This window comes from Notolabrus celidotus, chromosome 21, assembly GCF_009762535.1.
Source record: "Notolabrus celidotus isolate fNotCel1 chromosome 21, fNotCel1.pri, whole genome shotgun sequence".
Classification (NCBI taxonomy): Eukaryota; Metazoa; Chordata; class Actinopteri; order Labriformes; family Labridae; genus Notolabrus; species Notolabrus celidotus.
The window spans coordinates 19,177,860-19,190,839 of record NC_048292.1 but is presented as its reverse complement, the minus strand read 5'-3'; the positions used below and the strand labels follow the sequence as shown (position 1 = coordinate 19,190,839).

The window sequence follows — 12,980 nt, the reverse complement described above, 5'->3', positions numbered from 1 at the left end:
AATTACTAGTGATTTAAAACTCATACAACCCCACTTAAAAAAACACTGAAATATCCCCATAAAACAAAGATAAGTGAAAGATTAACAGTTCAGTTATATTGACATTTCGGAAAACTTTATTTACTGTAGAAAACTTTACAGAGCTATTTATTTGTTTAAGTTTTCATTTAACTTATAAGACATGCTGATGAGCCTGGGAGCTCCCTGTACTTTTTGTTAGAATTTTAAAACAAAGATGTCTATTGTCTAAAAAAAACCCCTTTAACATGTTAAAAATCTGAAAAGCTGTTTAATAAACATATGCTTAAAGGAATTTAAACAGGGTTAAGTAAGTTAAGTTTTGTCACTTTCAAAATTTTGACACCAATTTCCCCTTTTACTGCAAATGAATATCGGCTCCAAATATTGGTTATCGGCTACTTTGTATAGTCTCTGACCGTAGTTTTGTAGGCAAGCTAAATTTGAGCTAAACTGCATTATGTTGTGCTGTTGTGTTCCAAGTTGCATAAGGAAATTGTTCTCACTTATAAGGCAAAATGTATAGCTAATGCTAATGTTTGCTAAGATGTGGATAATGCTATCATTTGGTGTTATGACGTGAAGAAGACTGCTAGCAAGACAACCTTGTTCAAGCTCTTGAAAGGTGCGTGGGAAGTTAAACCACAAAAAAACAGAAGCTGACATTTCTGCTTTGTGAATTGAAGTTAACAGCAAAGCCTGTAGAGAAAATTGGAATGTGACTGCTCTCATATCTTCTCATTCATGTCAGACTTGCTTTGAAAATAGTAGAGATGATTCTGTAGGACATTATATAATTAAACATACACAATGTCACTTTATACAAAGGAGTTTGCCACTATTTATTTAGAAACTATTTTCAAATGAATACCAACACTGCTTCCCCACTTTTGACTGACATGTCTCTCATAGCCTGGGGAAACTTGGGGAACGTGCTGAAGAACCAGGGGAAGATGGCGGAGGCAGAGACAGCATACAGAAATGCTCTGCACCACCGAGGGAACATGGCTGACATGCTGTATAACCTGTGAGTGTTTAAGATCTCCTGTTTGCAGAGTCTTGACAAGAATGAGTTTTGATTCCTCCCATCCATCACCGGAGATCGCAGCAGCAGAGCATGAAAGAATGACAAGAAAAAGGGAAATGACAGACAGGGAAGACGGAAGAACAAATGAAAATAGATCTAATAGAAGGGGAAAGAAGAGGAAGAACTTTGTGTCCCTGTTGGTCCTCTTTGTTCTTGTGCTACTGATTTGACTAGTCGTAGTTTGCGGGACCTGTGGGAGAACACAAAGCTGCTTCCAATCTTGCAACAAGAGGTGTCAAAGGTGCCAAAACCTCACAGCCGACCTATGTCTCTCACTCTCATGCTGACTTTGTTTTTCTCTTTGCTTGCTGCTCAAGTTACAGATGTCAGGAAGCTGGCTGAGCAACATAAAGAGAGGGGAAACCAAATGGTGGTATATTGGATGGAGGATACAGAAGCTGCAAATATTTTTATAGTTTCATATCTCAGCTTTCCCCCAAAGTGCCCTCATCACTTTGACGTGCTGCAATTTTGGTTAAAGCCTACTTCACCTCCACAGATTTTGTAGATCAAGGCAAATCCTCCTTTATTAAGTTTGTGGTATTTAATATGTCTCACATTTTGTTCTTTCTGTCTGTTAGTGGCCTGCTGCTGCAGGAGAATGAACGTTTCTCTGAAGCACTGCATTATTACAAACTGGCCATTGGGAGCCGTCCAACACTGGCATGTAAGTAAACATTAAAAAAGGTCTTTCTTTGTAGGGGATTCATCAGCGATTAAAATGTCTTACATATTCAATTCTGGCTTCAGTCTGTCTCTAGTTTAAATAGATTTGAGTCCATTATTGGATCACCATCAAGCTCTGTCATCATTTTAATGCTGAAGTAGATGTTCTTTTGCCACATGATCATTTTCAGGGCCTTTCTTAAGCTATTGCAGCTGGATCAGATTCAATCTCACACTTGAGTGCTCACATGTGAGATGAGACTCCTTTTTTAAATGTAGCAAGGACAATTTATGAGAGAGGGCAGGTTTCCAGATTCCTTTTTTTTTATTGATTTATCTTCGATTCTTCTCTTGAATACTCTCCATTTAGCATAATCTATTTCTATATCTGAAGTACTTTTCTTGTGCTAATTTATCTCACTTTGATCCCCTTTGTCTTCTTTTTCTCTATTATTCCAAGTGGGGCTGGGCGATAACTTAATAACGATAATTATCGGGATATAGTTTTTCTGAATATAAAGACAGCATTGAACAGCCAATCATGTCGCAGGGTAAGAGGTAGGCGGGCTTCAAGACATTAGGGAGCGGAATGTAAACACAACTGAAGCGAGCGACAGCGACACTGAAGGAAACTCAACCTACCAGCTCAAAGCAGAGTCGTTAGTCTATCACTTAATAAAATACACTTTCAGGATGAGGGGAAAGGAAGAGCACGGACACAACTTCTACTGTGCATTCCCAACACGTTTAACGTCCACCGGGACGTAGTTCAACTGAGTACTGAATAACGTGATGCATTCACCGCACTGTGGGAAACAATATCACACCACCTATTACCCGTAGAAATATTAAAGGGGAGTGCACTATTCAAACAGTACTTTGCTAAACTCATACGCAGTATATAATTTGATATATCTTTGTTGTGAATTTAAATAAAGCTATGCAAATGATCCCAACCTGAGAAAATAAGAATCTACAAACTAAAACTTCACAAAAATCTCTTTTTACACAAAAGACCTCCTTCCTATTAGCACCGTCAGAAATGATGGATTCAAGAAGCTTATCAGAGAACTAAATCCAGATACAAGCTGACAAACCCTTTCATTTCTTCAACTTCACTCAGGGGCAAAAATATTCCTTTAAATTTAAATAAATAATGATTTGATATTTACCATGATAATTAGTGATATTAACTGATTTTCATCTTGATAACATCTTTTACAGTATCGCCATGCTCTAATTCCAAGTCAATCACCCCAGACTACAAAACATAGAAAACTGATGTGTTGTTATTCGAAAAGTCACTGACTTATTTCTTAGCTTGTTTTTCCTATTAACTAATACAAAGCTAGGAAAATTCTCAGAAAACAGTCAAATTGAGCATCATTTATTTGACACAGCTAAACACAGGATTACAGGGTCTGTGGATAAACAATGTCAAATTATGCTGACTGAGTCTAACATTAGCAGAGCTAGCACCACCAGCCTTCAATACCCAAAGACCCAACATCAAGACAGGATATGATCCAGTCCCCAGGACTTGATCTTATCCCATCTTAATCCACCATGAGTATTGCACTTGGCAGTATTTAGCTAGTTACAGCAGCAAGGAAAAACTTCCTTTTAACAGGCAGAAACCTCCAGTAGAACCAGACTCATGTTAGACAGCCATCTGCCTCGACCGATTTGGGGTTGGAAAGAGGGATAGAGGAGAAAGAGAGAGAGGGAACGAAGATAGTGATGAGATGGACAGAAGAAGTAGTAGTACTGCCAAACTACATCGCACCGTTCAATGCATCCATTATCTGTACTTGTTTACATCAGTTCAGTGGAGCATTACGACAGTATTGCAGTGTCCATTAACCAAAGCTGGCATTTTGCGCCTGCAATTATGAAAATATTAGTAATTTGTTTGACTGACTAGCAATTCTGGTGCTGACTAGCAACTAGCACTTATTAAATGACTGTTTTTGAGCTTTATGTTATATGAATGGCAGGTACATTTCTTCTCCTCTTCCTCCTCACAGCGGCATACTTGAACACAGGAATCATCTTGATGAACCAGGGCAACCTGGAGGAGGCTAAACGCACTTTTCTGACCTGTGCCGACATTCCAGACGAGAACTTAAAAGACCCCCACGCCCACAAGAGCTCTGTCACCAGCTGCCTGTACAACCTGGGGAAACTGTTCCATGAACAGGGCCAGCAGGAGGTAAAGAACCAAGGGCGTATTCTTGAACTTGAATGACAAATTGTTTCCATTTGCTTTCTTTTTTTCTTTCTTTGCTAAATCTGAAGCATTCATCAAAGACATTGAACTGCTTTACACAACAAATTCATACACACTTTTTGTTTAATTTACCACTCATGCTTAATACTAGATTAAAGCTCAGCTATTTAGAATTGAACATGATACTGCATGGTAAGTAACGCTTATGTTGCACAAAATAAGAGTCCCTCATCAATTATGGGGCCTGTGATGTGCTGATGCAACACAAAATGGGACTTGCTAAATCACTTTTTTTCCCCACTACACTACAGGAGGCTCTGTCTATTTATAAGGAAGCAGTGCAGAAAATGCCCCGACAGTTTGCACCACACAGCCTTTTCAACATGATGGGTAAGCTCAATCACTCAATCTTTATTTGTATAGCGCCAAATCCCTACAAATGTTATCTCAAGACGCTTTACAAACATAGCAAGTCTAGAACGTACTCTGTTAAATTATTAACAAAGACCCAACTTCAAGACAGGATAAAATCCAGTCCCCTTTTGATGACAGGACTAGATCATATATCATCTGAATGCAGCATAAACATTGCACCTCGCAGTATTTAGCTAGTTACAGCGGCAAGGAAAAACGTCCTTTTAACAGGCAGAAACCTCCAGCAGAACCAGACTCATGTTACACAGCTATCTGCTGCAGGGATAGAGGAGAATAAGAGAGAGTGATGATAGTGATGAGACAGATAATAGTAGTAGTAGTGGTAGTTAGGGGTGTGCCAAAATATGGATACTACAAATATCGCAATATTTCGTCTTGCCATATGTTATCGATACACTGGCGCCAGATATCAATATTTAAACAATAAACATACAGCCGTTCTAAACAGATTCTCTCACAAAAGCCTGCTCCAATTTTGATTTACAGAGTCACTACTTCAAGCCTCAACATGATGGCACTTAGCATGGATAAGAGTGGGTGCTGCGGTAGAGTACTCTTTGAAAGGAAATAAAAAGAAGAAAAAGAAAATAGTGCAAGGCGGAGGATTAGCAGCAGAGAAAAACATGTGAAAGATGCACTGTCGAATTTCAAATCTAAAAGTCTGGGCCCACTTTGGCTTTTACTATACTGACAATGGAACAATGGAATATTGAGGGCCTCTGATAGATACTTTGTATTACTTGGCTGTCGTTCATGTGAAATTGATTGACAATGTTTTTTAATTCCTGGGAAATGGATTCAGGGCAGTCAATAAATTCAGAATTTCTTCAGTGACACAGATATCGTGATGTATCGTTGATGATATTTCTTGCAATATATCGATTATCGCAGAATCGCTGTATTGTGATAGTATCGTTATCGTGGGCAAAATATCGTGATAGTATCGTATCGCGAGGGACCTGGTGATACCCAGCCCTAGTGGTCGTATTTGCCCTGGAGTCCGACACGTCCATAACAGTTGGAGTCTGGAATGTCCACAGCAGCAGGAAAGAAGTAAACTACGGGACAAGGGAGCTCAGGGACTCCAGAAAGGTCGATGGTTAGTAACTTTCAATGGCATAGGGAGAGTTCAAGTAAGTGATGGGGGGGTGGGTCAGTGCGCCAGTTCCCCCAGCAGTCTAAGCCTATAGCAGCATTACTAAGAGCTTGTCAGGGCCTGAGCCTTCAGTGTTTTGGAGGAGAGAAACTAAAACTGAGCGATGACGTTTTTACTTCTTCAAAGTGGTTGTGCTTCAATGCGTTAAAATTACCAATTGATGCGTGTAATTGAATTTGCAAGGATTACAAAACTCATGATTTTGAGTGACGTGAAATAATATAGTCTTGGGACTAGTTTGGCTTGAGCTTCAGCGATCCATTCTGACATGTTTTTTTTTCCTTTTTATTCGAGTATTGTATTAAATTTAACAAATTGACATTCACTGACTGCCAAAAGAAACCTTCTGCAGACCTGAACCACCTGTTTGAGTCCAACACTGCAGCTCATATATGCATGCTCAGACTCCATGTCCACCCTCAGAGGATTGAAGCTAATCCATGTAATAAATCACATCCCTCTCTTTGTTTTTGTAATACTAATTACATTACTCGACGCCCATCCTGACCGCATAGTTGAGATTGCAGGGAGATGTTTGGGAGAATTTCTCTGATGAGCTAAATGAGAATAGAACGTGTGTTTTGTCAGGTGGAGGGAGGGTGGTGTTTGTGTTCTGACGTCCAGGGGTTTCTGATGTCATTTTTAACCCCGGGAGCTGACAGCGTGTCCTCGGATCAAACAAAGTCTCAAACAGTGTTCAACAAAACAATTTTTCTTTTGAAGAAAACTTTCACTTTAAGCCGCAGTGCTGTTATTTCTCAGTGTTTGAGCCCTAGGGATAACAGGTGGCGTTCCAGTATATTGTTTTTGTAATGCACCGCTCAGGAAAAAAAGAAAAAAAGGTTGAAGTAATTTTCACGAAGCAGTGTGAATAAACATTTTACCTACTTATCTGGATAAAAAATCAAATGTGTCCAGGGTGAAGGGAAGACAGGGATCATCGCTGAATATTGCAAAAACAGGTGTTTTAATTTATTTGTTATTATGATTTTTCTTCTTTTGAGGGAGATTTGTTCCCTGTGGCAGCCTGATTTATCCTCCTCTGCCACCTTCTGCTCAAGCTTTAAACCATGAGGGCTGTTAACAATGTTCTCCAGCAAAATCTTGGGCAATAAATCATTCTTTCTGTTAAAATTGAATCACAATTGAGCTGCAAATATTTTATTTTGTCCCTTTTATCTATTAAAAATCATCACTGAAAACTTAGAAAGTTGATATAGTAAGAAATAAAAAATGAATTTAAAGATGATAAGTTGAACATACATTTGACAGTATATAGAGATGGACGACATGTCTACAGCACCTCCCATTGTACAACAGTGAAGCCAAAATAGACAAAACTGAAGTAGTGGCTCTGCTGTGTTGACGCCCTGCCACTTCTGCTAACCAAGACACACATTTCATTTTGCAGATAAAACAACAAAGAAACCCTCCGTTGGTACAGTCTACAGCAGAACAGTTTCTTGAGTTGATTTGAAGTGGACACCCGCGGTTATGAAAAGTTCAGTGACTCTTGTGTCTTGAGCTGTGGGATATTGAAAACAATGTTATCACGATAAAATGTTTCATAATAGTTAATATCCATAATTAGCACAATGAATATCAAATCAATATTTTAATTAAATATAAAGGCAGATTTTTGATCCTGAGTGAAGTTGAAGAAACCAGAGGGTTGTTAGTTTGTATCTGGATTTAGTTCTCTGATAAGCGCCTTGAATCCCTCATTTTGACAATGCTAACAGGAAGCAGTTCTTTAGTGTAAAATTACATTTTTGTGAAGTTTTAGTTTGTAGAATCTTATTTTTCTCAGATTGAGATAATTTGATTCAAATTTACAACAATGATATATTAAACTGTAAACTGTGTATCAGCTTATAGAGCATTGTTTTGAGTAGTGCACTCTCCTTAAAGGTTTCTAAGGGTTACTGGCAGAGCGATATTGATATCTCTTCCTTTACCCACATCCTGAAAGTATATTTAATGAAGTGTATTAAATTAATAGTTAACGCAGAGTCAGCACAGTGTCAGACTAACGACTCTGCTTTGAGCTGGTAGGTTTGCGTTTCCTTACTTTTAGCTGTCGCTTGTTTCAGCTGTGTTTACATTACGAAGCCCGCCTAGCTCTTACCTCTTACGACATGGTAGGCTGTTCAATGCCGTCTCCTTCTTCTGTCTAATGCAGGGTGGCAACTAGCATTAGCACATTAGGGCCCCCTCCTTTTCCAGAGGTGGGGGATATAATCACAGGTTAAATATATCACAATTGTATCAAACTTCTTTTACATTTGTATTGAGAAAAATTATATGACGCTAATTATCGTTATTGAATTATCGCCCACCCCTACTTGTGTCAGTGTTTGTTACTTATTTGTTCCCCCTCATCTCTGCTACTTCGTAGCATACAGTGCTGCAAGAGCTGCATTTGTCAACAGAGCTGTTAATCATGGCGTTATACCGAATAGATAGATTGAAACTGAACATCTCTAAAAAAAATGTTTTATGCCGTCTAGAGATCATACCTTGATTGTATTTATTTTGAAATACTTGTGTCCACTTTTTTAAAATTCCACCTTGACTCTGGGTCTCTTTCAGGAGAGGCATACATGAGGCTGAACAGGCTGGAGGAGGCCGGCCACTGGTATAGAGAGTCCCTCAGGGCCAAACCCGACCACATCCCTGCCCACCTTACATACGGAAAACTCCTGTCCATCATTGTAAGTACTGCCACACACACACACACACACACACACACACACACACACACACACACACACACATACACACACACACACACACACACACACACACTCCCACACAGAAGTACGAAGGCAAACACATTATCTCACTGATGACTGAAGTGGTTAACTACCAAGCAGAGTGTAATTAAACGGGACGTGAAGTGGCAGAGTAGAGCAATGAATAATGCATACTGACTGACTTATGGGACATTGGAGCGAGACGAGCTCATCCCATCGATTCCTCTGCAGAGCCTGTAGAGCTGTGATAATTATTATGAGGTGCAGGGGTCTGACTGTGAAGGGCACATGCTAAAGAAACTCTTCTCCTCTCAACAGAGGTCAAGAAGTGGAAATTCGAAGCATTCATTTGGATGAGAGGAAGGAAGAAATATATCTTTTTTAAACCTTTTAGCAACATTGGCTTAACCAAGATCCAGTACTGAAAACAGGAAATAAAATACATCTCTCATGTCTAGACCATAGACTAAAAATGGACGTAGTAACCGTGATGTCTGTTATCGATGCACTGTTTTAAAGCCAATCGTCAGCAGGTGCTGTACTGGAGATGCTGAACACAACCAAACTTCGTCCAAGCTAGTGTGGGGTAAAGAGGCGGGCCTTTAGTCGCTAACAGCTACAGGGTGCTCGCCTGTCAATCAAGTTAGCCTTGTCCTTAGTTGGGCAAAATTCGTAAGTTTAATATCTTTGAAAATACATAGTTATAGAAAAATTCACCCCATGTAAAGTGTGTGCTAATAGAGAAATTAAGTGCTCAGACCTAAGCCGTTTTTTGAACCAGGCTGTAGAAGTGTTAATTATTGCTGAGTCTCTTTTGAATGGGTGTGTATGTGGATGAACTGCAGTTTCAGCATTTCCGCATGGGCTTCATATTTTAAGACCTAAGGTTGCCCCTTTGTCTAGACAGACACTGTACTAAATTATGGATTGCATGATAGCCCCCTAAAAGTGAATGCTAACTGAATGCAGTATAGTATATCAATCAATCAATCTTTATTATTTGTATAGCACCAAATCACAACAAACGCTATCTCAAGTTACACCCCCAAACCCTCAGAAAGGGGGGGCGCTAATTTGCCTTAAATACTTGCCACCTAAAATTGAAGACGAAGAAGGAGATGGCATTGAACAGCCAATCATGTTGCAGGGTAAGAGGCAGGCAGGCTTAAATACGTTATGGAGCGGAATGTAAACACAGATTGAGCCACAGCGACACTGAATAAAACTCAACCTACCAGCTCGAGCAGAGTCTATCACTGTGTTAATTCGACGTTAACAATTAACTTAATGCTAACGCTAACTAAACGCTTAATTAAATATATTTTCAGGATGAGGGGAAAGGAAGAGCATGGAGACAACTACTGCTGTGCATTCCCAACATGTTTAATGTCCACCGGGACGTAGTACAACTGAATACTGAAAAACATTGATGCATTCACTGCACTGTGGAAAACAATATCACTCCGCCCATAACCCTTGGAAAACTTAAAGGGAAGTACACTACTCAAAACAATACTCTACTAAACTCATACGCAGTATACAATTTGCTGTATCTTTTTCAATGTCGCCCAGCTCTAACTTTAATTAGTCATGAATGTTATATAGCTGAAAAAAATGTTCCAATAAATGTCTGTATGGTGACTTTAAATTGACCTAGATCTGGACTGATGCCAAAAACCCGCCACACAGTAGCTGTTAGAATATGTCTGAAGGGTCACAGATGTGTGCAGTTTATCTGGCGTGGATGAAAGCTTTCCCTCTGTGATGGGATGAGTTCCAGTTATCTGTGTGTTTTCTGTCCCTTGCTGTGTTCGAATAAGTCAAGGGCACACAAGTTTGCCTCACTCTGTTTTTTTTTTGTTCTCACTGCAGACAAACTTCCTGCCCTCCTTTTTAAAAAAACAAACAAAACACAGTTATGTGACAACAGATGTGTGCACAGCTGAGTCAAGTTTAGATTTAGGGGTCAAACTTTAGTTCCTTTTCTAACCTTTCTTGAGAACTTTGACCCCTCCCTTCCACTGCCTCGGGAGCAAAGACAACCTGCAGAGACTTACATGCTCACAGCTGCAACCCCTACCCATTCTGGTCATTTCCCCTTTTTGTTAAGAGATGTGAAGATATACATAGAATAAAACCTAAAGCAAAAGTTCAGATAAGAGTCGTGCAGTGTGGCCGGACATCTGCTGTGCTCCCTCAGGCTCCAGATCCTTCCAGAGAGGCCCCCTCTTTCGGTGCTACAGGGCTTTAGGAACAGGAGATTGGATGGACCCTGGACAATGGGCCAGTGGACAGGCTTATAATGCAATTACTCTCCTTCCTTATTGAATCACTCCATCAGCTTCATTTTTGGATGTCCTGCTGGAGTCAATTGACAATGCAGACATAGGGATAAAAGGTCAGAATTAAGTCTTGTACTTTGGTTCACCCTGACATGTATCTTTTTTGGCGTAGTTAATTTCTTGTACAGCGTTACTTAAATACGTCTAAGTTTCAAACTGACCGTACACGATACAAAAGTTAGAACCAGAAAGGCTAGTACCCATCCACGTCTGTCAGAGTGCTAACAAACAGGTCAGCTGTAACATTAGAGTCTCCATGACAGTCTGAGATCTCTGAATGACGTCAGAAAGTTGCAGTGAGCATTAGGGAGTCTTGTAACCACTAAGCTGATATATTGATTTAAACCCAGCTGTGCATCTGGCAACCTGTTCTCCCTCCCAAGTCGTCAAATACAGCGGCTTGGCAGCGACTCTATGTGTCAAAATATGAACCTGAAGGTACAACTCTAGCGCTGTTTTTTTGAACGTCGTCCTGTAGCTGATTGTTCAGATGTTCAAAGTCAGATGATTGTGGTTGTGATTAAACCTGGGGGGATAGAGCCTTCTCCATAGCTGCCCCCACCCTTTGGAACTCTCTCCCCACTCATATCCAAAACTGCCCTGACCCCAGGCCTCAACATTCAAATCCCTATTAAAAACTCACCTTTTTAAGTTAGCTTTTAATTTGTGGTTGTACTGTTGTTTTGTTTTGTTTGATTTGTGTTCCTTGCTTGTGTTGATTTTAACAATTTTACCGTGTCTTTGAGTTATGGAAAAGCGCTATATAAATAAAATGTATTATTATTATTATTATTATTATTATTATTATTATTATTATTATTATTACTATTATTATTATGATTCTTATTATGATTATTATGATTATGATTATTATTATTATTGTGATGCCGTGTGGGGAGACAAAAGTCCAAGAAGCAATGTGGCAATGTGTGGGTCAGAAAAATGGTGGTGTGCTGACTTCTTTTAAGAGCTTTTGGGATTTGAGATGCTTTTTTAAACATTCTGTGATGTCAGTTAGTAACACCAAATTTGGCACATGAGTAACGTTGTGACGGGGCCATGTGATTAAAAAAGTGTAAATTATCATAACACAAGTGGGTGACAAAGGGCATTATTAACTGTCATATCAAAAAGAAACTGAATGTGTGATGAATGAATTTAATGCTGGGAAATGTAAAGGTTCCACTGTCAATTAGATTTTTTCATGAAGTATTCATGAAGTCATTCAACGAAACTGTGCGATTTTGGACAATCGCAAAGGACTTTAAAAGGACTTAAAAGACTGTTCTCAGTGAACTGTCATTTTGTTAAAATCATATTTCATTAGGTTCGGACTATTAATTTATTTTAAATCCAGGCCATTAGCCTCCTGGTAGCTACATCGCACCTGCCTTTCAGTCAACCCAGTTATGGTGCTAATTATGCTAATGTATGCACATCTCCTAACCTTAAATAATCAAAATGGGTGTTATAAGAAATTCAGCCCACTTATAGTTTTCACAGATAAAGAGAAGAGCAACATAGACCAGAACTGGTTTTAAACCAGGCTATGAACATTTAATTTTGCTTTCAATTTTGGCAATTTTACATGAGATAGGAATAATCCGAGTAGCGCCCGTTCATACGCAGAGACCTACCCACGTAGCAGACGTGCACCTCTTCCAAAATGTACGCCTTCAAGCCCTTTGATTGGTTCGTTCGGTGGCATTGTATCCCGGCACATCGGCTGTGTATGTCATCTTCACTGACAAATCCTCTCTATTCTTTCCTCTAACCATTGCTGTATAATAAACAGCAACATGTATCAACTGTTAATTAACATAATACGTTTGGATTGCTGTGAAAAAGTGAATAGAAAATGTAGCAGTGCTGGAAACAGGCGACTATCAGAAAAAAACACACTGCCCTCAAGTGTTTCAGCGGAGTATGGCTGTGCGACACAGACACATTGACGCACAAGTTTGTTCTCACATCTGAGTCAACCACTGCTGCGTAGGGTGGACACAGAAGTGTAAGCCAGCCTTTAAGCCTCCTGTTGCTTCTACATCAGTTAACTCAACCACACCCCTTAATATGATCAAAATGGGTGATTCAAAAATTAAAAACAAACTTGGTAGAAAATTAGCTATGCACCAAAAACATTATTTTTTACCAGGCTGTAAAAATGTTAAATTCTGCTGTCAAAATTGACATTTCAAAATGGGCTCTTAATGGGGTTTACTTGGCTTTTGCAGTCAGCCCCAAGTGGAAACTCGGGGAAATGCAATTGTTATGCTAGCTGGATACATTT

The 12,980-nt window shown here is 39.4% G+C and overlaps 1 protein-coding gene across 1 annotated transcript in view; it reads left to right on the top strand.

Annotated features, from left to right (window-relative positions):
• LOC117804658 (protein O-mannosyl-transferase TMTC2-like) overlaps positions 1–12,980 on the top strand; it is an 81,161-nt gene that overhangs the window by 54,111 nt on the left and 14,070 nt on the right. The window contains exons 4-8 of the mRNA XM_034672945.1: positions 931–1,045; positions 1,687–1,772; positions 3,799–3,983; positions 4,313–4,391; positions 8,185–8,306. Coding sequence (XP_034528836.1) covers positions 931–1,045; positions 1,687–1,772; positions 3,799–3,983; positions 4,313–4,391; positions 8,185–8,306 — 587 coding nt within the window. The remainder of the gene's footprint in view (positions 1–930; positions 1,046–1,686; positions 1,773–3,798; positions 3,984–4,312; positions 4,392–8,184; positions 8,307–12,980) is intronic.